Consider the following 27,429-nt stretch of genomic DNA (forward strand, 5'->3'; position numbering starts at 1 on the left):
ATTGTAAAGCAAGAATAGTGAGTAATAAGTGCAAAACCTAATCTCAAATAAATTGCGTATTGGTGGTTCTTGTTGCCGAAAGGCCACAAAACCACGTGACCAAGCCCGGCGCGGAAAAGCGATGATCAAATTTTGACAAGACAATTATTCCTGAAAACTCGGTAATTTAGCAACCAGAATAATCTGACCATCATGACCTTTAAAAATAGAAAAATAAGGTGTTATAGTGCTTCAGTTGACACGGAGATCAGTTCTTGTACGCCGAATGAAACGACCGAAAAAAAGTTTTTTGCCATCGCATTTTCACTTTCAGTCCAGTGCATTAGACTCGGTGCATGACAATGCACGAGTGTTGACGTTTATAGACATGTCAGAGTAGGATAGGACTCTGTCTGTGCTTTGTGCCTCCAAAGAATGCATCTTTATACAGTGATATAGGCCTACAGAGCCTGCACTGGCTTCATCTACAGTGCCAAAACAAGTCAATTGTGCACACTCAGAACACGGCCTAAGTCGACTTTGCTGGACAATGCCTAGAGACACGGCGATCCATTGTTCAAGGTGAAACGCATGACTAGTCAGTGCCAAAACAAACTTCATCGAATTCGTCTATCCCGACCACCCTCCAGACCGTCCTTGATTGACTGCACGACATGCATGCAACTGCTGGGCCTGGAGTTTGCCAGCTCGACAAAGGCTTCGTCTTTGGCCTTTGAGCTTCTGAAAACAAATTGGCATCAGAACAACATCGGGCGCATCAAGGCAGAGGTGCATTTCATAACTGGGTATTGGTTCTAACTGTCTATTTCAGAATCGGATGTCATCTCGGCCAAAGTCGAAGACATTGTACCATGACCATATTCCAATGCGACACTTGTCCCAAAACATTCCTGACGAGTCGTGATTTGAGACGCCATATTCTCACTCATACCGGAGAGAAACCTCTAAAATGTGAACTGTGTGACAAACGGTTTGCGCGGCCAGATTACCTGAAACTACATGCCAGGAGAATGCATTCTGATGACACGGATGGGGCCAGGTCAGTGCAAGTGCATGTGCAGTTGCGATGTTCTTCACAGCTTCGACAGAGGCCAGTTGCTTACCTCGACCTACATGCAGTTGTTTGTTTTTTCGTCAGTGTAATGCTGTGCTGACGGTCCTTGATTGTGTAATCAAGACTGCTTGGGTAGACCAAAAATGTTGACCATTCACCAACAATGAAGCACTGGCCTGTGTTTTTGGATGAATATGTAATTCAAGGTCTACCCGGGCAGTATTGAATTCAAACCTAGCAGTCCTTGGGTGCGACATCAAATATGGGATTCTGAAAACTGAATATTTTTTCTGTCTCCAGGCCAGCCATGACGGTGGGGAGTGTAGGTGCCCAACAGGGCACCAGTGCTGCTCCGAAGAGATCGCGTCTGTCTCTCAAGAAGAGCAGTGGCAAGAAGCAGGGAGATCAGGCAACTCCAAAAAAGGAGGAGTAAGTAGTCGCCTACCAGATGGTTCTTGTTTTTTTATCTCTGTGGTAGCAATGCTCTCCTTCATCAAGTTTGAAAATCTCATCGACTATAGTGTCAATTCATTTGCATGGTTGTCTGTTGTCATTTTGCATAGCTGAGAGATCCGCCTATCCTCTTTGGCAAGTCTCATACTGTTATACTGTACAACTACAGTCAGTCTCAAGTCAAAGTGCAAGCAGGGGGCATACTTCAATTGGCTATTTTAGGCAAGTTGAGGGTATACAGATTGTCTTGCCAGGCCTCTGATGTACGACTTTCTCGATTAGAAGGCAGAGATGACTCGTGGGACATTGACATTGTGAAGGCCCTGGCTGCCTGCTGGTAGGTGAAGTGAACAGGCCTGTGGTGTCTGCCAAAGTATGATTGTAAATCCGCTGCTTGTCTAGTTTGAATTTTTTTCCTGCAGGACACCAACAAAGACTGAACCAGTTGAGGAGACCAAGGCTGAGACAGTTGAACATGTTGAAATACCTGATCATGTGAATGAACCTAGACCTGCCATAGCTTCCTTTGGGAATCTCGGTATGTAAGAACTGTACAGGTCAAGCCTGGGTCATGAGGTCTGTGCACCCCTCTGGTCCTTACCGCTGTCAGAATGAACTAGTCCTTAACTTGTAATCTTTTTTGTCGTTTAAAGACTGTCAAGTTTGATTATTATCTTGTGCAAACTGATGGCTCGTTCTGATTTGGTCTCCTAAAACTTCGTCGCATATCTTTCCAGGTAATACGTGCTTCCTTAACAGCGTGCTCCAGGTGTTGCGATACACACCTGGGTTTGTCCCCAACGTCGGCTATCTGTCGAAAGAACTGCTCTCGGCGCATCGAGAAAAATTGGCAGGGAGTGAGGTTCGTAAATGTTCATTCGAAACTTCTTGCCTATCTTTTGTTTATGCATGTGCAATGATCTCCCAGAGAAATACATGTAATCACAATACATTCAATACCAAAGCTACTAGAAAAGTCAGTATTGCAGTTCATTGCATATTCTTGCAAATTGTAACCAACAGGGATGCCACATCATGTAATGGTGGCATCATTGGTTATAAAGATTTCAGATGTCTAAATCCTCTTTAGAAAAGGGGGTGACTTTGTTCTCGACTCTTTTAGAATGACAGCGACGATGTGGAAGTCTCAAGCCAGTGGCGTCTCGTCCGCTCGCTAAGTAAACTCTTCATCAAGATGAATAAAGCAGAGGAGAGTTTCGAGGAAGATTCCGACCCCTATGACCTTGTGATGCACCCGAGCAAGCTCTTGGATATTGTGAGGTATGTTAGAAAGGTATATATGATAGCATGTGATCTTCAAGTTGACACAATCATGTTTTCTGATTTCAGAGAATTGTTTTATGAAAGTGTAAATAAGCATTCCCAAATATGTTTTTCAGAGAGATGAATCCGATGTTTGAGGGGAACTTGCAGCATGATGCGCAGGAGATGTTGCGGTGCTTGTTGTGCTACATTCAGGATGCGACGCATGAGCTGACAAAGTTTCGAACCGAGCCACAAGGGGGTACTGAGAAAAGTCCCGAAAAAATGAAAGATTCCTCTGCGCCCGATAGTGGGGTGAAAACATTAGATTTAAATGACGTTGTCGATTTAAACGAGGACGTCGACATGTCAAAGGATTGTAATTTCAACTACGATTTGAAACATTTGACGCCAGCGAAAGCAGAGGTACAAATGAGAGGGGGCGCTAGACCAAAAGCGAAGTCGTCGGCCACTACTACAAGAAGAAAGGGTAAAGTTGAGTCCAGGCTAGACAAAGTTAGTGTGTGTGAAAATGATGCAGATAGTGATGGAAATGGAGCAGATAGACTGAAAAATAGTGTCCATAATGAAGCAAATAGACTTAAAAATGCTAATGGTGTTGAGAATGGAGTAGATAGACTTGAAAATGGTGTTGAAAATGGGGCAAGTAGGTTGAAAAATGGTGTTGAGAATGATGAAGTTGTGAATCAGATCAATGGCAAACGTGGCAAACATTCAAAATTGAGAAAAAGTTCCGAGACTGTCGAGGCTGTGAAAGTGACAAATGGTACCGGGGGTAGAAGGAAAAGGGAGACTACATGTAGGAAAGAATCGGCGACGGTTTCACCGTTAAGAGGGCGCTCTAGGACGTCCAAATCTGGTCCTGAGGACGCTGATGTGGAGAGTAGGCCAGTTGATGAAACTGTTTTGGAAAATCTTGGTGAGCAGACGAATGTGTTGGTGTCAGTTGATGAGGAGGGTTCGATTACTTTGAGTCCACGGAAGGATACGACGATATTGCTTAGCCCGGGAAAAAATGGATTGGTGACAATGAGTGTGCAGCAGACGGCAACTTTGCCTGAAAATTCTAACTCCCATTCTCAGTTTTGTGTTTTGAATGGTGACGCAGAAAAAAGTCCGAAAAAATTTGCGGCCCTGAGAGACACTAAGACCTCACGTGGTAAAAGGAAAAACAAAAATTGCCAATCGAATCTTTTTGAGAGTTTTGTTGTCGAAAAGACCGAGTCTCTAAAATATAATTATGTACCGACGGTAAAAAGGGAAATGGTGAATGGAATTGGAAGTGGCGATAGAAAAATTAAGGCCGAAACTGACGAAGAACTCGGACTGAAATGGTCAGTCAACAAAACAGCAAAAACGTATAGTAAGAAAAGCGCTAACACGGAGCAGACGTCAACGACGGCACCGCTGGTTTCTGAGAAGGGTTGCGGCGATGCTGATGAGCAAAAGAACAATGATTTGGATTGGTTGAAACCAGTTGAGCCAAGTCCACCAGATATATCCTCGTTCGCTGATGCATTTTCAAACTTTTTGAAACAAGACAGTAATTCAAAATCGAAAAGTACTGCGTCGCCGAAGAAGCGACTTCCCACTGAAGCTGCATCTTCTGTGAAATCTGAAAAATGTCTCGGTCCGTTATCCTGCGAGATTCCGCTAACTACGTCGGTGATGTGTCCAAATGGCGTCAGTCCAAAACTCCCTGCCAGTCTGTCGCCGACCGTCACGTTATCCCAACTGGAAAACAAAGGAATCAATAGCAACACCAAGAGAAACTTGAGTGCTAAATTTGCCGGATGCAACGATGACAGACTATCCCAACAGGATGGAAATTTGGCCTCTGTATTTGGCGACGACAGGTTGAACAGTGCAACTGACGCATGTCTTGATACTAAAAATGCACAAAGCAACGTGATTGGGTCAGAAACCACCGATAATTCAATCAAAAGTGATGTTGTGAACTCGCCCGGGAAACCTGAAAATGACTCTAGCACAAATTTGCCAGTGCACCTCTCGGCTGCCGCTGCAGTACATCCTCATTTGGTCGATAATCAGATTGGGTCAGTTTTACCATCGCCAAAAGAAACTGCTACTGATTCTACCAGTGGTCCTGTTGTGTCCCCACTTCCTAAATTACAAGTAATAAATAAAAAGGTGGCGTCCCCTTCAGTGATAGTGTGTCAAGTTCACAGTCCTGAAAAAAAATTAGTCAAAGAAAAGAAAGCGTCTGGGGTTGGTAGTCCGAGCTGTACTGCTATGGATACTACCAGTCCAAAACATTTACATGAGTCTTTGCGTTCCCCGGATAAGAATACAACTGATGACCTTGATCAGGTAACAGATATGCAGAGTTCGACTGATGGAAAAAACTCTTCTAGTGCTGGTGATGACCTGCACAATTCTGAAGGTCAGGGCATGAGTTCAACAATTCAACACCCTCGGTCGAATAAACGAGTGCTGTTTGACACGTGTGATGAAATAGTGACAGAAAGTGCACCCAAGCGGCAGCGCCATGGGGTAGAGCGCGGCCAGACTAATTTATTCACGCATTTTGGAAAGAAACGGACGATGCGTCGGTTAGGCATGCGGGGTGGGGTCGTCGTGAAGGATGAAATGGATTCCGAACCTCAAGTGTCTCCACCTATTGTGTCGTTAAATGGGCACAGTTTAGGTGCGCCGATCTCTAACGTTGCGTCTGGACTTTTAGACGAGGAATTCGACAAAAGAGATGCGTCTGGAACCGTTACTTATGACAATGTTGACTACTCCTATAACTTCATCAGTCCGATGAAACAGCCTGTTACTCTGGACAAAAGTCCTAATCTAACACCAATAAAACCCTCTTCACTCGAGGAGGATTGTACTATATCCAAAGTTCGGAAATCGCTGGATTTTAACGGCAGTTTATTGACGCCTGCAGCTGAGGATGAAAGTTGTCCGAAGCCTGGTGACAAGGTTGAGATTGAGCCCATGGAGACGATTCTTATGGCGGATCTTGTTAAGGATGCGATGAGTCTGAATCGGAAAGCGGTCGTCTGCCTTGAAAAATGTGACTCCGTGCAGAAGAAGACTGGCAAGAGATTGATCGATTCAGAATATGATGAACTGAGGGTCAAAGTGGTCGAAAATATGTTCCAAGGTGAGCGAATTCTCTACTCCTTGCACTATCGAGATGTTAGTGTGCCAGTGTTTCAGCTACAAGTCTAAAAAGGCGGGGGCAAGGAAGGGTAAATCCTAGAAACGGCATGGCGCAGTGTCAGTCTGTCCTGCTTTAAGTTGAAATGCGATACCTACTACTTGTGGAAAGCAGGGCAAAAGGAGAAAATTGAGAAAAGGCAGGGTGCTGCACCCTGCTAAAACTTCTTGAAACACGACTGACAGTGCCCCCCCCCCCCCCAGGAGAGGCTGAGGGAGCACCTGAGGTTGAGATCACCTCATTGCAGCGTTGGGCAAGAAAAAGAGGTCACTCGTTCTACATTCACAACACTTTTTTCAGGCATGGTTGTGCTGAAGACCCGGTGCCTCGAATGCGAGTGCTGCACGGCCAGGAAGGAGGACTTCCAAGATGTCAGCATCCCGGTGCCGAGCCGCAAGTCTAATGCCATCGCTGAAGGAGAGCCTGGGGAAGTGGATGCGGCCGGAGATGGTGCTGATGCCGATGCACCCAGTGACGATGAAGGTACATGTAGTGAATTTCGACAAAGGCTTTTCGCGTCATGACGGTCATCCAAGTTGCATGTATGCCTTCAGTTCCTGCACATCTTGAACTCATTGCATTTATTCTAATTATGAATGTACAAGGCTAACTACCTGAATACCCCTTCCAATATTATACAAGTACAAGGGCTAATTACCTGAATACCCTTTCCAATTATACACGTACAAGGGCTAATTACCTGAATACCCATTACAATTATACACGTACAAGGTTTATTACCTGAATACCCGTTACAATTGTACATCTACAAGGCTAATTACCTGGTACCCCTTACAATTATACACGTACAAGGCTAATTACCTGAATACCCCTTACAATTATACACATACAAGGCTAATTACCGATATGACCCATACTTTTCTGGTTACTGTTGGCCGGTCGTTGTGTCGTTGTTTTGTCATCCATTTCCGTATCTGACAATAGTGACATACTCGTTGATCACAATTCCTGGTCAACTGAATTGAAGCAGTTCGTTGTAAAATTCTGAAATTCCTTTTAGATTTCCCCGACGTCACAACGAGCGACTGGATGTTGTCTGCCATGGCTGAAGTAGAGCAGCTTCGCGAAGAGAACAAGTACTACTGTGATCAGTGCTGCCGCCTGGTGGAAGCGCAGCGATTCATGCAATACGAGATGATGCCGGACATCCTGACATTCCATGTGAAACGGTTTGCAGCTTGTATGAGGTTTGCAGATTTAGCTAGAATTTACCCTCGGTGCCAGAAAACTAGACAGTGTTATGTGTCCTATCACTTATCATATCCACCTATGAATATCATTACCTGAATTAAACCTCCCCAGTCCCTTTCCTCTGACATTTTCTTGGTAATTGACGAATTATGTGTTCTGGTTTCAGCATATTGGGCGGAGTGTCTAAGCTTACCGATCACATAGCGACACCTTTTAGCTTACCGTGTTTCAAGGCAACGTGTCCCAAGCCATGTCAAGCTTCTTCGCACAGGTAGGGTCGAGTGGTGTAATCATTCCTGGTCTCTTCGACATAGTGATAACTTGTCACTTGGGGAGATATTTTGCTTGGCCTGGCCCAGACACCAGTTAAGAAAACCTATGTCTCAATCGAAGGAGCTAGGAATTTAAGCTATTTCAAAGCCACACCCGTTCATCCAGAAAGCTATCCTAGGTTATTGGGCCCTATCCGATAGTAGCCAAAAGTGTTGACTGCTGGGCTATGAGGCCCCTCCCGTCTTGTCCATCGATTGAGACGTGAAGTTGAGCTGTACCTGTGCCAGGGGCAAGCAGAACACCCAAACAAGAAACATGAGTAGCTTGCAATGGACTCTTCCTCTTTGATGATAAACAAAACAGTAAAAAAAAGTATTGCCAAAGAAATTTCACGGTCGTATTCCTATCCTTTTGCAGTTACAGCCTCTATGGGATCATCATGCACTCGGGTTTAACGATCACTGCCGGTCACTACACGGCCTACGTGAAAGTCCCATCGGATCTCGCCACAATGAACAAAAAGCCGAGAGACCAACACGTCCCCGATTTGTACGAGTCGCCCGGTCTCGTCCGACTCGAAGAGTTGACCAATCAGTGGCTCGAATGCGACGATGACATCATCAAGCCTCTCTCTGCAGAAGAACTGCAGTCGTCTCTCGGCGAAGCGGACACTTGTGCGACACCTTACGTTTTGTTTTACCGTAGGAATAATTGAGTTTGGTTTTGTTCGGTCGTTTTATTTATTGACGAGGCCTTTCACCATTTCGTATGGCGGTTATTTACATTAATTATGCAGTGTTCGGTTGTCTGTCGGTCGTAGTGGTCCTATACACTGTGTCGATGCTATTTATACGGTTTAGGGACGCCTGTCCAATGGGCCTATAGTGTGAAACGGACGCACCAGAACAGGCTAAATAGCCTCCACACAGTGTACGTATGTTTTTCATAGCGTGTATTGGTTGATGATTTTAGAATCACAGTGACTTGTAAATATTCCCTCCGTGTGATATGAATGTAATGTGGTTAATTGTACCCGTTTGAGATGTGAATGATGACTTGGGCTGTTCTGAAATTGACCTCCTCATGATGTGATTTTATTTATGCAGCCACATCAGCACAGAGAGCTCTCTGATAAAAACAACGTCTCCACTGTATGTGATGTATTTAAAATGGATTGTTGATCTGTTGTGTTCGCAAGGCAATACATTCAAGCAATATTTGTATGCTATAAATTTCATCATCATTATTTTTATTTCTAGTAGTAGTAAACTGCTTGTGTTTTCATGTCGCAAAGTATTTCAAGAGCTTGGAACGTTAGTGAAAGTTATGAAAAGCTAAAAGAAACTATCAAAAATAAACTATGAAAACAAGATTTCAGGAGTCCCAATTCTTTTGGCTTCAATTACTTTTTCTACGGTCCCTAAATTGTTCTTTAGTAGTAAGCTGCTCTTGTTTTATTCCACAGTTCCTCTTGTTTAGGCATATGGCAATACTGGAGCTGAATTTATCGGCCCATATACTACCCACCTTAATTGATCTCCTTGCAGTGTAATAGTAGACGGCTTTATGTTTCTTCATGTCAAGACTGCTTCGAAAATCGAGGTACGTTTTCCAAAACCATCGACAGTCCCCGTGTATATAATGATTGATAGCGGACCAGTTATATAAAGTATGAAATGTGTCATATATATATAAATGCCTGACTGTACCACCAGAAATATGTTTACTATTATAATATTGAAATGAAATCATATATTTTGATGTAAATTCACAAATAAAACCATGTTTGGTGTACATAGTATTGTTCTGCACTCTGTTATGCATCTGAAAATGAGCTCCATTTCTAAGCTGAAATTGTGCTCAAATTCTTAGATGATTGACTCATTAAATGAGTAAGAATTTCTGATAGTGCCTGTGTAAGAAGTTTGAAAAGTCCTAGGAAGTCTGCGAGAACAAAGAATTCTACTATGCGCTTTGATCTCGAGGTTTTTCTACTTCTACACCGACATTATCGAGATGCATTTGAGATCGCCCCAGTGCATCAAAAGCAAATAATATAGTTCTACATGTCATCATCAGATGTCACTGTCAACCCGGAAATCCGCCCATGCGCTAATTTAATAAAAGAAGGTTCCGAAACTTTCAATATTGAGGTAAGTTTTTCTGATGTCATTCGATTTTGATATACCCCAAATGTAAATTGCAACTTTCGCCCCAATTGTTGTTTTATTGTAACTCTTTTCTGCGCATCGTTTGTGATATTTTGATATATTTATATGGGGGCCAACCCCATCGAAGACACGTACAGTGTGTCTCAGAAAAAAGCCTTGTTCTGTCTAGTTGCGATGTTCCATAGAACCTTCTCGGGTCACAAACAAGGACGCTGTCAAAACCACCAGGGACTCTTGTCACAACTAAGACGGGTCACCTGTCTCAACCAGAGTATGAAGCACAAACAAGAGTGGCAAAGAGGTACAATTGTCACAACTACTAATCTTGTTTCAACCAAGGGATGTCGTCACTAGGCTCACAACCAATGGTGATCAAGAGGCCTGGATACTTGTCACAAGCACCTTGGACATTTGCCAGCACAACCAAAGGTAAATGCTTACAAAGGACACATGTCACACCCAAGGGGTGTGGTTGCCAGGAACACATGTCACAATCAAGGGGTGTGATCATCAGGAACACATGTCACAACCAAAGGGTATGATCACTGGAATCATATTTGTCACAATCAAAGGTAATTGCTCACGAAGGACTCGTGTCACAACCAAGGGATGTGGTCACCAGGAACACATGTCACAATTACCAAGGGATGTGATCACTAAAATCACATGTCGCAACCAAGGGATGTGGTCACAAGAATCATATGTCACAACCAAAGGTAATTTGCTCACAAAGGACACATATCACAACCAAGGGGTGTAGTGGTCACCAGGAACACATGTCACAATCAAAGGGTGTCACACGTCAACAACCAAAGGTAATTGCTCATCATAAAGGACACATATCACAACCAAGGGGTGTGATCACCAGCACATGTCACAGCCAAGTGGTTTGGTCAGTAGGAGCTAAGGTCACATCCAAAGGTGATAACAGGAAGGGGAACTTGTCACAATCAAGGGTGACGACTGCGACACAACCAAGAGTGATCCTGGTGGCTGTCCTATTTTCGTCCACCACAGAGGCCCATACCTTTGAGGTCAGGGTGGTGTCCTTTAAATGGTCAGTATTCCTCTCTGGCAAGCTTCAATTAAGCTCACCAGGCCTATCAATATCCTTCTCGTGAGCTCGGTGGTGTTCCGAGTGCATGGGGATAATATCAGATTCATGCTTGCTAATCTATTTATTTATTTATGATATTCATGTGCCTGTACAGCTAAAAGTTTGTCGTCACAAAATTTCACTCATATAGCCATGACAGAGATCACTTTTCCGGGTTGACGAGAATAAGACTTCAATTTTCCTTTTCTGTCGGTAACTTTTAAGATGGTCCCATAAGTTGTTTTTAAAAGAGACTCTTCTGATACTGAGACACGTTGATCTAAGGTGAAAAGTATGGAATGCTAAAGCGGAATTCATTCAAGATGATTTATATATATTCAAGATATTTTATATATATTCAAGATATGTTTTTTTATTCAAGATATTTTTTTTTTATTGAAGATATAATTATCTATATTCAAAATAAAAAATGTGTTCAAAATATTTTATTTGCATTCAAGATATTTTATTTACATCCAACATAAAATGTTTCTTCCTAAGAAATAACAACATATTTTGCATCAAAAAATAAATATATATACAAAAAATAAAGTTATTCTTGAAGCAAAATTTAAAAGGTCTTGCATATAAATTCAACATCTTGAATATAATTTATTCAAGATAGAAAATATTCATGCAAGATTCACGTGACCATTCAAGACTCACGTGATCACACAAATTGAAGACGTCATTGGGGCCATTTCTCTTGAATGTTGAATTTGAATTTAAATTTTGACCTCGATTCAAATAAAGCAATTTCAAATCTAAATCTAAACAATAGAATCACTTATAAACATATGTTATGAACTTAATTGAACTTATAAAGATGATACATGGTTAAGAAACCCGGCGCACAAATATCGAAATGTAAGATTATTTTGATAATATTCTGGTAATTCTTAGTAAAAAAAATTTTATGTTGGATGTAAATAAAATATCTTGAATGAAAATAAAATATTTTGAACACATTCTTTATCTTGAATATAAAAAAACATATCTTAAATAAAAAAAAAATATCTTGAATATATATAAATTATCTTGAATATATATAATACTTTGAATATATATAAATTATCTTGAATAAATTCCGCTTTAGCATTCCATAGAAAAGAGACTCTTCTGATATTGACATACATCGATATTTTAATGTGAAAAGAGACTCTTCTGATATTGACACACATTGATATTTTAAGGTGAAAAGAGACTCTTCTGATATTGACATACATCGATATTTTAATGTGAAAAGAGACTCTTCTGACACAGACACACATTGATATTTTAAGGTGAAAAGAGACTCTTCTGACACTGACATACATTGATATTTTAATGTGAAAAGAGACTCTTCTGACACAGACACACATTGATATTTTAAGGTGAAAAGAGACTCTTCTGACACTGACATACATTGATATTTTAAGATGAAAAGAGACTTTTCTGACACTGACATACATTGATATTTTAATGTGAAAAGAGACTCTTCTGATACTGACACACATTGATATTTTAATTTGAAAAGAGACTCTTCTGATATTGACATACATTGATATTTTAAGGTGAAAAGAGACTCTTCTGATACTGACACACATTGATATTTTAAGTTGAAAAGAGACTCTTCTGACACTGACACACATTGATATTTTAATTTGAAAAGAGACTCTTCTGATATTGACATACATTGATATTTTAAGGTGAAAAGAGACTCTTCTGATACTGACACACATTGATATTTTAAGTTGAAAAGAGACTCTTCTGACACTGACACACATTGATATTTTAATTTGAAAAGAGACTCTTCTGATATTGACATACATTGATATTTTAAGATGAAAAGAGACTCTTCTGACACTGACATACATTGATATTTTAATGTGAAAAGAGACTCTTCTGACACTGACACACATTGATATTTTAAGTTGAAAAGAGACTCTTCTGATATTGACATACATTGATATTTTAAGGTGAACTGACAGTTTTTAAAACGGTTTTAAGTTGATAGCAAACGATATGACATATATTAGGCTTGATGTCATTATTCCTGGGTGACGACATCACACCGAGTGGCCAATGAATTACAATTTCCGCATTCATTGTATGGTTATCATCATTATCATTGTCGTTTTGTATCAACTTTAAAATTGTTATAACTGTCAGTTTACCTTTTAAAACACTAAGCAGTTTTGTCAGCAGTCTTTTCCTCCGTATTTCAATCTTCCTTGGGGAATGCCAGTGGTGCCCCCTCCTGTCCATATCTGTAATTACCATTCTCATTTTCTTGGAAATCTTCTTCTTTGTTGAGCAGTCTGAAATCATAAGAAAAAACAGCTTCAATGTCGATTTATTTCTCAACAAATCAGTTATGGATAAAATAACACAATTGTGGGAAAAACGAGGATAATGACCCTGCTACCACGTGTCTCCACTTGTTGCATCACATAATGATTTTTGCGAATGTTGCAAGGCAGTTTGGACATGGCTTGTGAATTTCTAGTGATCCTGGTGCATTGACATTGTTCATTGCAGCTGTAAGAAAAACCAATATGGCCATCGTCCCTTTTTATATGTGCAGCTCGGCGAGGTTCGGCCTTGCTTCGGAGAGGTGGCTGCTGATTATATACAGGGAGATTATGTCAGACACATACCTCATCAGCATTCCTTGCTATCATTAGCAATATTCAGCTAAATTGGTGCTGAGTGGTTGATAAAAATAAGCCATTCATCAGAAAATACTCTTTACCTGATCATGGTATTATGACTAATAAGTGACCTGTTTGCTATTTTCGGAAAATCATTTCTAAAAGTGAACGCAGAGGTTATAGTAATACATGAAATGAAAAAGACCCATTAGATTTGTCAATACACCGAGGTCTTATAACTATCTTAACCCCTTGCCTGATGTTTCCCGTTTTCGGCTACTACTGCAAAAACGATTGGTATTCTCACCCTACCTGACAATCAGGGATATGCAGAACCCCCAGAAGATCCCCTGCCCCCAAATTATGCCTTCATCCCCAGAGCAGCCCCTACTCTCTTAAACCTCGCAAAGACTCCAGATGTAACATCCTAGCGTGAGTTTTAAGTGTATCCCTTAATCAGAACAGTAGTTGGGCCCCTAAACAGATTACCCGCATTTTGGTGGTTTACTGACACGCATCTGGCTACGTACCTGGTCGAGGGTCAGCGAAAGCTGTCCAAAATCTACAGTATGTCCGAGGCCACACAGATCACATTGCTCCAAATCTGACCTTGATATTCGACCTAATTCAAACCATCCAGAAAGGTCAAAGTTCGAATCCTCAGCCATACTCCATTTGACGAATACCCTCCGTCCCAGAGAGAAAGAAACTAAAGTCCTGATAGTGCAAAGAATTATAGTATTTCCAAGAATAGTTCCTCGTTTGAAAGAGGGAGGGCGACCACTTTCCCCCTTATCATTACCAGTAACTGATTGATCCGAAATCATACAAATCCATCTCGTGGGCAATATTTGATGCGCCCTTCGAAAGGATACATCCCAAAACATCTTAATGACGTCGGTCGCCTATAAAAATGTGGTTGAACACAAATCCCCTACCCATTCCCTCCTTGAGCACCAGAGGTAAAGGTTCTCACAGTGTGTACCTCAAGTTTGTCCGATTGCTAATGAATTCTTCCTTCAAGAGTAGAAGGCTGATCAAATTAACTTGCAACTCTGGGCAATCAAACTTCTCTGGAAACAGATCCAATCCATGTAAATTAATTTCAACTTGAGATTGCAATATAAAAGTTAACCCACATAATTTTACCTCTTAGGCAAGTGCACAATCTTTTCTCTACCCAGACTTCAAAAGCTCACATAACTCGCTCTGCAGGTATATCTTATTAGTTGATTTTATTCATCGGAGCAGCAGAAATTGATTTCATTCTTGGATTGAACATATTTTACAAAACCTGTTTCTCTTCGTACCTCCTGCAGCTTTGTAACCTGTTTTACCACAACCTCACCAGTGTGGAAAAAATATCTAACTGACAGGTAGCGGGAGTCTTTTATCAACAGTGATCTTTTTCTGCGGCTGTAGAATCTAAAGACTTTGAATGAAGTAATCCATGAAGTGACTCTGTGGCTGTAGAATCTAAAGGCTTTGAATGAAGTAATCCATGAAGTGACTCTGTGGCTGTAGAATCTAAAGGCTTTGAATAAAGTAATCCATGAAATGACTCTGTGGCTGTAGAATCTAAAGGCTTTGAATGAAGTAATCCATGAAGTGACTCTGTGGCTGTAGAATCTAAAGACTTTGAATGAAGTAATCCATGAAGTGACTCTGCGGCTGTTGAATCAAAAGGCTTTGAATGATGTAATCCATGAATTGACTTTGTAGTTGTTGATCAACTCCAAGGTTGAAGTACGCATTAACTGACTTTGCAGCTGTTGACTCTAAAGGTTTGGTTGATGTTATCTGTTATAATGTGAAAGTAAGGTTTGAATGATGTAATCCTTGAAATCGATTTGCTGTTTTTTTGCTGAAAATGTTCACCGTAGATATACGATTATTTTTTCGGCAAATCAGATGACACCTTTGATCTTTTGTTATGTTTGCATGCTCTATACTAGGTTGACCTCTGTTAATGACTTTATGCTCAAGGTTAGCATGTATTCCTTATATGTAAAGTTTATTGTTTAGTTTTTGTGGTTGCTGCCAGTGCTAGCGTACAGGTGCACATTGAACATGCAGTGGTATCATCTTGCAAAGATACCCTAATACCAGTACGCCCTGAGTAGGTAGGTCAATGGTGTACTACGAGGCCTACGAGATTGCCAGCTGCAGACGTTTCCCTAAAAGAAGTTTGCTAAAGGTATCCCATCCTGAAATCACCATTTTACAGAAATATCCACAAATCTAAATGCACATAATTTCTAAGCACACACATATTCACAAATATACACACTTTTATTAAAAATGTCTGTCCCGAAATCCAAACTGGCTAGCTGTGGGGCCATGGTCTGTCGTGAATTGGTATCCCTAAATGTTTAAGAGGCATCGGGACTTGCTTGTACATGTAGAATATGTAGAATAACAAAAACGTCACTGTCATTAGAAAAAGGAAGAACTTTCCAACGGTTGTGTGGTTCACCGCTTTATCCATGTTGGAATCTGGAGGCATGCACTATCGCGAAACGAAAAGGAACTCTGCTAAGCTAGCCTAGCCTGTATCGAAAGTCTGGAGCAATGCTAGAGCATGCTAGCTGCTCAGGTAATAGTTGTATGCCTGGAGGAAGAAATGCACAAGAATGTTTTTATCATTGAGGAGTTGAAGGTAGGCCTAGAGTTTTCTCTCATCCAGGTGTGCTTAAGCATTTCAGTCAAGGTGGGATGGATTTTGTGCGCATAAGTGTACATTGATGTATGTTTGTTTATGGGAACCTTTGAGTTGGAATTACTGCTGCTGTGTATTTCACTTTACCTTGAATAAAAGTGTTGATGGCCTGGACAAATGTTGGTTAAGAAAGGTTATAAGGTTGGGATGAATTTCTCATTTATGTCTGGATGGAAGGCAGAGTACATTCTTGTGTTCAAAGATCTGATATTGTATACTGAAATGCCTCTGACTGCACTCATTCATATTATAAGAAGCCCTTCGTGATTTCAGTTGCAGGTCTACTGGTGAAGATTAAAGGGGTAGGCCGTTCGTGGTTACTGCTGGGTGAGGAATATACATACACAATGTTGTAGTGAAGTTGTCATGTATGAAACTTTGCTAAAACCTATGTGGAGTATTCAGTCTACACTAACAAGTTCAAATTCATATATTCAACAGCTATGACAAGACGAGATTTTGCTTTGTTGTGTCAAATGGTATTTACACTCAAAGCATCTTCAGGCCATGGAAAAAGCCTGCTTGACCTCGATGTTTGGGTTACTGATGAAACTCCGAATGAAATCATTGAAACAAAATGAAATAGTTGAAATGAAACGAAATGTAATAGCGAAATGCATCTTTCAGAATATGCAGACTATAGGAGAGTAACGAAACTTGTAGAACTATGAATGGTCCTGGTATAGTCCATTAGGTGCAATGTCTCATTTGGTTATAGGAATTCTATTGTCACTGGAGAATTTTAAAAGTCTACTTTCATTTCAAACAATTCGTTTCATTATGAGTTTTATTAGTAAATGACATTTGTATCTTATATATTGAATATAAGATACAGTAGATGTGTGTACCTGGCTTAATGCACACCAAGCTAAGTCATCTAAGAAGTTATTTTATAGGCTAATGTTTGCAAAAGTTGTGTGTCCTATTTCTTCTTAGGTTCTTTACCACAGAATGCAATTATTATCTGATGGAATTCTAAATTCAATTATTTGCACTAGTTTGGAGAGTGCAAATTATAATGATAATTGCATTCTGTGGTAAAGAGCCTCAGAAGAAATAGGACACACACCTTTTACAAACATTAGCCTACAAAATAACTTCTTAGATTACCTACTATATTTGCAAAGATTGACGCCCTAAATTGCCAAAAAATGATATTACTAACAGCATATCAACCAATTTCATGCCCCAGCAAATTTATGATGGGTGTTAAAAATCGGACATCTAATCGCAGTACAAAACCTATTATCAATTTTATGGGCTGTCTGATACGCAATTACTTGATTACCCTATTGACTGGATAAACATTGAATTGAACATTGAGACTCAACTTGTTCACTTAAAATCTGTCCTGAATTAAGGGAAAACAAAACTGCCAATGCATTTTCAGTTTGTGAATACTTACAATAGCTCTATACTGCTAGCCTATTTTGCATGTCTACATGTATCTGATATCCGATTTAAATATCCCTAAATATTCCCAAAGTCAGAACTGCTGATACATGTTAGACTCCCAGGGTAGTCATTTTGTCATCCTGATTATCCATGAGGCGGCCGGTCCACTGCGTTCGATGTTTCCTTTCCCCATACGTGTTTACATGTAGCCTATGGGGAAAGGCTCTGCACTGAAATAGCTTACATGTAGTTGCAGAACTAAAAAGCCTTTGCGGTAATATTCTAGAACTGAATTTGGCCTGTTCTGGAATTTTTCAGGCATTATCAAGAGAGAAACTAGTTGGATGCCTAATAAAGGTCATTTAAATTTTCTGTACATGTATTTCTTTTATTAAAAGAAAAAAATGTTCAATTACTTAAGTTCCAATAAAGCAGGCCTCCTTTTTTGTGTTATTGTTGTCACTCTTAAATCAGATGATAATCAAAGTGTGTCACTTCCCATATCAAGTCCACGACCTATATTTCCAACATATGTGTAAATTACAGATAGGCTTGAGATTTTGTCCACACAACATCAATGTGGGCCTAGTTGTGGATTGTGGAAAGGACGCATATCTCTGGACTGATTCTCTGTCTGGCTGATTTCTACGAGGATATTAGGAGCCACGAGGATAGTTGGAACCACCAGAGGGACCCTGAATTCTTTAAAAGGTAGGCGTACATTGTGTCTTGCAGGAATTCCTTGCTCTCAAAATATCACCCGTCTTGCAATAAGACTTCTAGGCCATTTCTTGTGACTGAAATTGTCTTATAGGTCAATGGCACATACAATGCCATTTAATTGACATGGTGAGTATATCCAATATTTCAGCATTTTCAGCATGCTGTACATGTACATAAAAGTGATTGTACTATTCACATTTTTAGGTACATATGAATACATTTTCAGCATATAAAATGAAAGCGAGTTCATTGTACCACTTTTCAGCATGCATAAAAGTGAGTCGCTCATTACTTTGTTGACATTTTCAGCATATGATGAAAGTGAGTGAGTGCTTTGACATTTTCAGCGATGATGAAAATGAGCGTATATTAAATGTTCAGTACACATGAACATGATGACAGTGGGTTCAGCATTTAGGCTATTTAACAGCAGAGCATAGAATTTCATAAGATATCTGGTTTTTAGCCAATAAAACCCCTCCAGGTCAAATTCCGTATTTCCATTTTCAGATCCAACAATTGGTGCTAAAAGGTGTCAAAGATGATTCGAACCAACAGCTCAGGGTCTGCCACTGTTCGCTGGAAGGATGGGGAGAAAGGTTCGACAAAAACGTCAGCATTTAATAAACATGGTAAGTGCTTGAGGACCCTTAAAATAAATCGCCCCCTCTAGATCTTGAGGTCTTGACATTGTTAATACACCTAGCTTACTACATATGAATTAATCATTGATTGTCTCAGGATACTTATTTTCTTTCATAATCATTTTCTCAGAATTCTGTCATAAATATGTTATGATACAAAAAGGGACATTGATTATGGAATGCTAAGGCGGAATTTATTCAAGATATTTTATATATATTCAAGATATTTTATATATATCAAGATAATTTAAATATATTCAAGATATTTTTTTTTTATTCAAGACATGTTTATTTATATTCAAGATAAAGAATGTGTTCAAAATATTTTATTTTCATTCAAGATTCTTTATTTACATCCAACATAAAATGTTTTTTACTAAGAATTACCAGAAAATTTTGCATCAAAAAATAAATATATATACAAAAAATAAAGTTATTCTTGAAGCAAAATTTAAAAGGTCTTGCATGTAAATGTAACATCTTGAACATAATTTATTCAAGTTTGAAAATGTTTATGCAAGATTCACGTGACCATTCAAGACTCACGTGCCCACACAAATTGATGATGAATTGACGATAGTGCAATGGACCACTCTAAACATAGAGGGGCTACTGGGGACGGCGAGGTTGATGGACGGACGTAGTCCCTCTATGTATCAACTTTATAAGTTCGATTAAGTTCATAACATATGTTTGTAGCTGATTCTGTTGTTTATATTTAGATCTGAAATTGCTTTATTTGAATCGAGGTCAAAATTCAAATTCAAATTCAAGAGAAATGGCGCCAATGACGTCTTCAATTTGTGTGGTCACGTGAGTCTTGAATGGTCACGTGAATCTTGCATGAATATGAGGTTGATGGACGGACGTAGTCCCTCTATGTATCAACTTTATAAGTTCGATTAAGTTCATAACATATGTTTGTAGCTGATTCTGTTGTTTATATTTAGATCTGAAATTGCTTTATTTGAATCGAGGTCAAAATTCAAATTCAAATTCAAGAGAAATGGCGCCAATGACGTCTTCAATTTGTGTGGTCACGTGAGTCTTGAATGGTCACGTGAATCTTGCATGAATATTTTCAATCTTGAATAAATCATATTCAAGATGTTGAATTTATATGCAAGACCTTTTAAATTTTGCTTCAAGAATAACTTTTTTTTTGTATGTATGTTTATTGCAAAATATTTTGTTATTTCTTAGGAGAAACATTTTATTTGCATGTAAATGAAATATCTTGAATGCAAATAAAATATCTTGAATGCAAATAAAATATTTTGAGCACATTTTTTATTTTGAATATAGATAATTTTATCTTGAATAAAAAAAACATATCTTGATTAAAAAAAACATATCTTGAATATATATAAAATATCTTGAATATATGTAAAATATCTTGAATATATATAAATTATCTTGAATAAATTCCGCTTTAGCATTCCATAATTGATAGTAATTTACTTAGAATAATGTTATAAATATGATATGATAAATTTGATAACTCATTTGGGTCATGGAAAATACACTCCTTATTCTCGTTTACACAATCTTAAACTAACAAGTGTTTATGGCAACTCTGATCGATATGATGGGCTGATTGGGGTTTATTCACTCTGATACATTCACGATAAAATCATTTACGCTTGGTAAATTTACGATGAACATAAATTTCTAACGTTAAACTTTCACCAGAAAACAAATTGCATTTAACAGTTGCATTCTTTGTAATAAAAAAGTGCATTTAATATCTCTGATCGGATGTGATAACTTCAAGTTGCACTACACCAATCCTGTGTCGTATCCTGCCTCTGGGTCTATAGGTCAATTTCAAGGACTTGTTCCGATTCAGAAAGTTTAATAGGTAATGCACTGGGGGCAATTTAGGGTAGTTTTGAACTGTAGAGGTACACTGTTGGCATTTACTTTCTCGGGAACATAGATATGCAGTTAATACTGAAAATATATAAGCCACCCTTATATATTTCCGGTTATTCACAATGTCATAGTGCAGTCATTACATACAAAAATTTGCTGAACCTGGTATTTATAGATCTACCTTGGTTTTTCAAATCAAATCTTTTTTACTCTTTCTATTTTCACGAATCAGGATATGTTTCTAAATCCAATAAAGCGCCCCCACGAACATGTTGGGGGTTACAGTAATCAGGTTGTCCGGTTTGGGTTAAAAATAATTTGTCCCTTTTGTATTTGCAGGTAACAAACAGTGGGTTCACTCACCCGAGGTGCTAACAAAAGGTTCTTTGGTATACAATATCAAGGTACATACACTTTCAACCCTTTCTTTGCTAGAGCTTAGGCTGCCAAATATTCGCACCATTTTTATTTTCTCGATATTTATCTAGGATTTAATTTAATCTGAATTGGTTTTAAAAACTCAAATTGCATCTGATGTTTGAATTTATTTTGTTTTCCAGTTTTTAGGGAACTGCGAAGTTGACCAACCAAAAGGAACAGAAGTTGTACGAGATGCCATCAGAAAAATGAAGGTTGGGCATGATATGTTATCTTTGAACGTTTGTCACGAGGTGATGAAGTTATAATAAAGAGTAATTGCTTCCAAAACAAGATAAGCTATCAAGGGTGTGCTACATGATACAACAGATCTGACCAAATTAGCCAAATTTTGGTGCTGACCACTTTTAGAAAATGGCTGGTTAATGCATGTAGAGGTGAATCAAGATACCGGTATGTTTGCTCGTTGGTCGACCTTATGAAAACTGTTTGCTGTTTTCAGTTCAACCAATCTCTCAAGAAGACAGAAGGACAGAAACCAACTAAGATCGAGTTAACCATATCGTTAGATGCTGTCACAATCCAAGATGCAAAAACCAAGGTAATTAAGTCCAGTGGCTTTCGCTCAAGTTTAAAGGTGACTTCAGAGTTCTATGGCACTGCCTTCCCATAGGGGAGCAACGTAATTCTTAATTCCAAATGCCAACAGAGTTTGTAAGACTCCTGGAACCTTTGATCTCAAAATTGAATTTTGCTCCTCCAACTTGTATCGTATGTTATATTTCAGATGACATTTTATCAGTATCCTCTCCACCGAATATCATATTGTGCTGACGACAAAGCTGATAAGAAGGTGTTTACGTTTATTGCGAGGGAAAACAACTCGGAGAAACATTCCTGTTTTGTTTTCAGTTGTGACAAATGTGTAAGTCTCATACGTTGAAATGAACACGTTAGTTGGAAAATGAGGGGGAACTTTTGGCAAGGGCAGTGGGGGTGAACTTGGTCGTCTTCTGGTGACAAAGATTCACAAGTAGGGGCCTGGGTGGTGTTTGATTCAGCAATAATTATCATCCTCATAATCTGATAAATTTGATTCCGCACAGAACTTTAGGAATATTTAAGTACGTTGCACGTCTAGAATTCAAAAGGTTGATATGATTTCAATGGTCATATAGCCGATATCATAGTGTGCAGAAAGTAGTAAAAACTTATGTTAGAGATTTGATTACTTGCAGGCTGAGGAAATCACATTAACAGTCGGCCAGGCATTTGATCTTGCATATCGAAGATTTATTGAAACGTCTGGGAAAGAGTCTGATGCGAAGAAAGGACTGGTCCAACTTCAACAAAAGGTAACATGCATTTGAAGATAGGTCTTTGGTTGATATTGAACTTTCAGTGAAATGATAGAAAATAAAGATGCTTCTAAATGTGTGACAGGAATTGTTGTATATTCAAGGTCCTGTGGTCATAAGTTAAGAATTTTTTCACTCCAGATAAACAATTTGGAACAAGAGAACAGAGAGTTAAAGGCGCGAATCAAAGATCTAGAAAAAATGAAAGATCGCAACGACCTCGAAGGGTACTTGAGGGAGAATCAGGTCAGTAAGCTTGTCCTTGGTTTTCATCTTTGGTTGTGTTTTCATATCTTTATGTTTGGAACCCTATTACGTAGTGAGAAAACTTTTTATACTGAACAGATGTGGAAACGGACTGTATGTCTTCAAGGGACTTCGCACCGAGTATGACTTCAAAGTGATTTTACAGTAGGGTATTCTACTGAGACGACATTTTCTATATCTGTGAATCTTTCAAATTGGCTTGATAGGAAAGCTCCTCCAGAGTTCTTTTAGATTGGCCTGTCGGATAACCTTTGCGCAAAACAATGCTATCATACTTTTGTTACTTGCAGATCTCCAGCTCTGTACAACTCAGAAAAATAAGCAATGGCACACAACAACCGGTGGTTACTTTATCACCCCCTAGTGGCACCCAGTATACCAATGGCGCTAATGAACCTGTTGTGGGACGACGACTGGAGAATCTTGTCCTCGACGACTACCCCAACATGCGGCAGAAGAGTTCAGCATCAGCAACCTGTAAGCTACTACTACCACATGATTTGTTGTCATCCAATTTATGCACTGGTCAATGTACAACCTGTAGACCTCTACCCAGACCATCGACACTCAGTATTTTCACCAAGCACTTGAAATAAATTGCCAGGTGATCGGCAAATGTTATTCATAATCACATATTTTTCACTGAGAGAAGTAACTTTCTATTAAAATTGATAAAGAAGTCAACATATTTTTCTACTTTTGATGGAATGTATCATAAAAAACAATCCATAAAGGCAATTCAAGGGAGAACTTATTTTTCGAGATACCTCTGTGGTCTTTTTGTGGAAAAGGGTTGGGGGAAGAGACAAGAAAATTGAATTTTTTAGTAGGTCTTCATATCCCTCAGAGTTCATGGGTAGATTTGCCTTGTAACCATGTTTATTTGTACAAACGACATATGATAATTGATATGGTGGTTTAGTTCAATCTGTCTGTGTCCATCTATTTGCACATCTGTCCTTCCTGGTCTTCATGCACCCATGTTCCTATTTTCATCTTGTGACTCTAAATAAACATATGATATGTAGTGAGTTATAGTTACCTCAATGATAGCAGACTAATAGTATCTCCCCTTAGTTCTAGTTGTCCTGTCTCTTTCAGTGTTGCCCCCTCCCAGAAATCCACGCTCCGGTTCTGTCCACGGTGCTCCATCTAGCTTACCACTTTACTCACCACCAACAAAGCGCCGCACAATGACAGGTAGGGAAACTCCTTGGCCTATCCCCTACCCTATTTTGTGTTTGCATTGTGTTACAGCAAGACAGAAGAATATTGTTGATAGAGACCATTGGCTGTTGGTGCTCAACGAGTTTTTAAGATTTTTCAATATCAAATTACCTACATGAAATATAAGAAAGTTGTCAACAGTCTGTCATTTCTTACAGCTAGCTGTAAATACATGTATAGCCATTTCTGTTATGCACCATGTTGTAAATACCATTTCGACTAAACTTTTCCTTTCCTGTTGTGGACCGACTTATTTTCAAAGTTGAATATTATTTTGTGCCGTTTTGTGTGGTGCAAGGGGTACTGCAAAGGGTACTGCTGGTCAGTTTTCTAAGGAAAGCTTTCAATATGAACTCAAAGATTCCATCACCCTCTACTTCTGCTACACCGTTTTCGAGATGATTTATTAATGCATCTTTATTTCCAGCAACTGATGTATTTGGCTCCACTCCCTTTGTCGAGGAAGGCTCGACAGATGCATTCGGAATGTCCTCCTTCGATCCTGTTGCCACAATGTCACCTGATCAGCTCATTGACATGCAGGTGAGTTGACGCCAACTGCCTAATTGAAGAAATGGCAAAATCTTGGTGCCTTTTTTCTTAGTTTAAAACACTGAAATTGCATCAGCTCTCATTACTTTTCCTCGTTTCTGTTGAGATAGTGTAATGGTCAACTGAAATAGTGTAATGGTCAACATGGACTCCAGGGCCAAAGGTTTTATTCCCGCTGCGTCAATACACTTTTGGGCCCATTCATCGAGATAATGACAACTGTCAGACGAGGCTGGTTCCATCATGGCATTACAAAATGTAAATGTTTCTCTCAGTTCCCAAATCTATGCAGCTCAGAAGCTAACACAATTGTCTCTATTTTATTTCAGGCTGGATTTAGTCGTGGCCTTTCAATTGGGACTGAAGACTTCTCGCTTGATATGCTGGACCCATTGAAGATGTGAGAGTGATTGCTGGCTGATGATACGAAATTGACTTTAATAGAGTGGGTATCATTTCTAGAGAGGTGTCCGCAATGGTTGGTTGCAGTTTATAAACATGTTTCACTGTCCGGACTTGAAGAAGCTTATGATTTATTTTCAAAAAATAGATATGTGTAGTATCTCCAAGGGAGAATTATCAAGCTATCTACGAACTGCTAAACAAATATGGGTCATCCCAGTATTCTCTGGGTTTTTGTTTTCATATTTGAATTTTTTTCTGTTCCATTTGAATATCAGCATTTTGATCATGTTGAGTTGTGGTGATATATTTTACCAGTGCATCTAGCCTGACTTTTCAGCCCATCCGACCCACAAAAAAAGTTTACTGGGATTCAGTCATGAAATACAGGGAAAATCTAGTGATAAAACTAAATTGTGAGATTTAAGATATTTTGTAGACAATGTTTACACAAAATTATCATTATACTATTTGCCTGTGATCAAAGTGATGGCAAATGTATGGAGATCACATTTGACTCCATGTAATAGTTTATCAATAAATGGTGCTTGATTTGAATGTACTTAACTTAGGGAGGTAGGGTTAGGCTTCGGTAAGATTTGAAGGGAAACCAATGGGAAATAATGCCAACGCAGCGCAATTCTCATCTATCAATTTCCCATTCAAAGGGTGGTCTTGCCTCAGCAGATAGTATCCACAAACATTCCACCATCTGTACGGGTAATCCGTAAACTACAAATAGTTGGCCTGACATTAACTCCCACTTTCTACTCCTGACTATGAGAAAAATGTGTCGAAGTATGATTTCAACTTTTCGCTTGTAAGAATGTATCATATTTAATTTTGTTGGCCTTTGATACTTGTCTATACTGCTTTTCAAATTAGTACAGTTGGCTGGAAGAGTATAGCTATATATTCTTAAACAAACGAGCTTTGTTTGTAGGTTGTGTCATCAATTAAGCCTGCACCAAAATATGGTGAGGTTTCTTTAATTCTGTTGATAGCCATCAAAAAGCTATTTTATTTCAAAAGTTTAAATGAAATTTCCAGAATTGTTGCGAATTGTTTTGTTCTTTGGTCTTGTACCTGATGCTGAGGACATGGGGATGGACCCTGCCTGCCATAAAACAATATGGTGATGAAATCTATTAAGGTCGACGATCTTTTGTACAAGTTGTGCAATTGTGCAACATGTTTTCTTTAGTCAAGTCGTTAATCAAAAGGAAAGAGGAATTTTACCTAACCATGTGGATGCTAATTATTACAAATACATCGTTGTCCTGCTTTCTACAAGTTAAAAGAATCCTTTGAAAACAAGGGACATTTTCAGAAAGAAAAAACCGATAGGAAGACAGTCTGGACTTTGGTATTTAACTTGCTTAACTCTACGACTGATTTGTGTTTGTTAATTAATTCAATTCTGTTTTGGAAATTACGATGTGATTATCCTAGAATAAAGAAGACATGATTCTCATTATGATTCGTGTTTTTTTCTGAATTTACTCTGATAATCATAAATGGGAAACATTGTGACAGTGAAGTGGGATAGGGAAATCATTCAAATCTCACTTAGTGTGGATTGTAAAACAAGTCTATTGGGTCTCCAACTAAGTCAGAAGCACCAGAGACCGAACTCTCTTCGCAAAGTAGGCCATGGTTATATATTGCTACACATCCATATGTCCCCAATTTTAACCAGAAGTATTAAGGTAGCAGGAAGGGTTGGGCGTTTGTGGTTTCTGAGTCTGAGGGGGTTGGTGTCTGTTGACTGTGCTTTAAGAGAGACTAGGCATGGCGCCAGTCTCTCTTAAAGCACAGTCAACAGGCATTTGGTCTCAGTATTTGGGTAAGTACAGAATCAAGGCAGCTCAGAGTCAGAGAGCAATGATTGAACGATGCTGTGGACAAGTCCAAGGATACTGCATCAGTCACGACCAACTTCTCATCAGAAAGCGTCACCACCAGCATATTCAATGTTCAGTTCCAACCTGTACCAGTCCAATGCACGCCTGTAATGGTCAGCAGTGGTCAGCTTAGCGTGATATGGAACATTCTTCCGAAACTCAAGCGAGGGAAGTCTGCTCATTAGCATATCTCGCGCACTGCTCCTTCTTGTCAAACATCGTAGTGAAATCGTAATGGAAAACGTCTGGCTTTGCGCCAGACATTGAGACTAATAAGTGAAGAACTAATAGGTAAAGAACTTCTACTTGCGCGAGACTGCTGTGATAAAATTATCATTGCAGAGACTCCGGTGACGTACACATATATTTTTTACAATCAAAAATGCCCTCAAAAGACGACATGGAATGATTATTTTATTGATATATTTCCTACTATATACCTTCCAATTATCACTTTATACAAATAGATCGGCGTTAGGTCGCATGCTTTTCTTTCCTGGTGACACTATAAAGCAAAATAGTTGCAACCCCGTAAATGCGCTATTTACGGGGTTGAACGAAGCTGGCGAAACACGAAGCTGGCGAAAAACGAAGCTGGCGAAACATAAGCCAGCTT

At 39.2% G+C, this 27,429-nt stretch overlaps 2 protein-coding genes and 1 long non-coding RNA gene across 4 annotated transcripts; 2 read left to right on the forward strand and 1 right to left on the reverse strand.

Moving 5' to 3' along the window:
* The first annotated feature begins 110 nt into the window (after positions 1-110).
* LOC135498436 (uncharacterized) lies at positions 111-9,263 on the forward strand. Its single transcript, XM_064788712.1, has 11 exons — positions 111-161; positions 812-1,039; positions 1,355-1,483; positions 1,930-2,045; positions 2,245-2,369; positions 2,631-2,788; positions 2,908-5,927; positions 6,285-6,467; positions 7,006-7,192; positions 7,363-7,467; positions 7,887-9,263. The coding sequence occupies exons 2-11, from the start codon at positions 852-854 to the stop codon at positions 8,182-8,184; spliced, it is 4,509 nt and encodes a 1,502-aa protein (XP_064644782.1). The 5' UTR covers positions 111-161; positions 812-851; the 3' UTR covers positions 8,185-9,263.
* A 297-nt stretch (positions 9,264-9,560) lies between these two features.
* LOC135498437 (PTB domain-containing engulfment adapter protein 1-like) lies at positions 9,561-26,386 on the forward strand. Of its 2 annotated transcripts, XM_064788714.1 has the most exons (13): positions 16,360-16,415; positions 18,030-18,194; positions 18,717-18,838; positions 21,065-21,129; positions 21,286-21,357; positions 21,606-21,704; positions 21,891-22,028; positions 22,342-22,458; positions 22,603-22,707; positions 23,019-23,205; positions 23,830-23,928; positions 24,383-24,498; positions 24,837-26,386. In XM_064788714.1, exons 3-13 carry the CDS (start codon positions 18,748-18,750, stop codon positions 24,909-24,911), a joined length of 1,164 nt encoding a protein of 387 aa, XP_064644784.1. In that variant the 5' UTR covers positions 16,360-16,415; positions 18,030-18,194; positions 18,717-18,747; the 3' UTR covers positions 24,912-26,386. The 2 variants fall into 2 exon arrangements, with proteins under 2 accessions (XP_064644785.1, XP_064644784.1); XM_064788715.1 differs by lacking the exons at positions 16,360-16,415; positions 18,030-18,194 and adding an exon at positions 9,561-9,622.
* On the reverse strand, positions 10,800-15,928 carry LOC135498438 (uncharacterized). Its single transcript, XR_010449049.1, has 2 exons — positions 13,900-15,928; positions 10,800-13,036 (listed from the first exon to the last, which is right to left on the reverse strand). It is a non-coding gene; the product is annotated as an uncharacterized LOC135498438 (long non-coding RNA).
* Positions 26,387-27,429: the final 1,043 nt, after the last annotated feature.

The sequence above is a fragment of the Lineus longissimus genome, chromosome 13, assembly GCF_910592395.1.
Source record: "Lineus longissimus chromosome 13, tnLinLong1.2, whole genome shotgun sequence".
Classification (NCBI taxonomy): Eukaryota; Metazoa; Nemertea; class Pilidiophora; order Heteronemertea; family Lineidae; genus Lineus; species Lineus longissimus.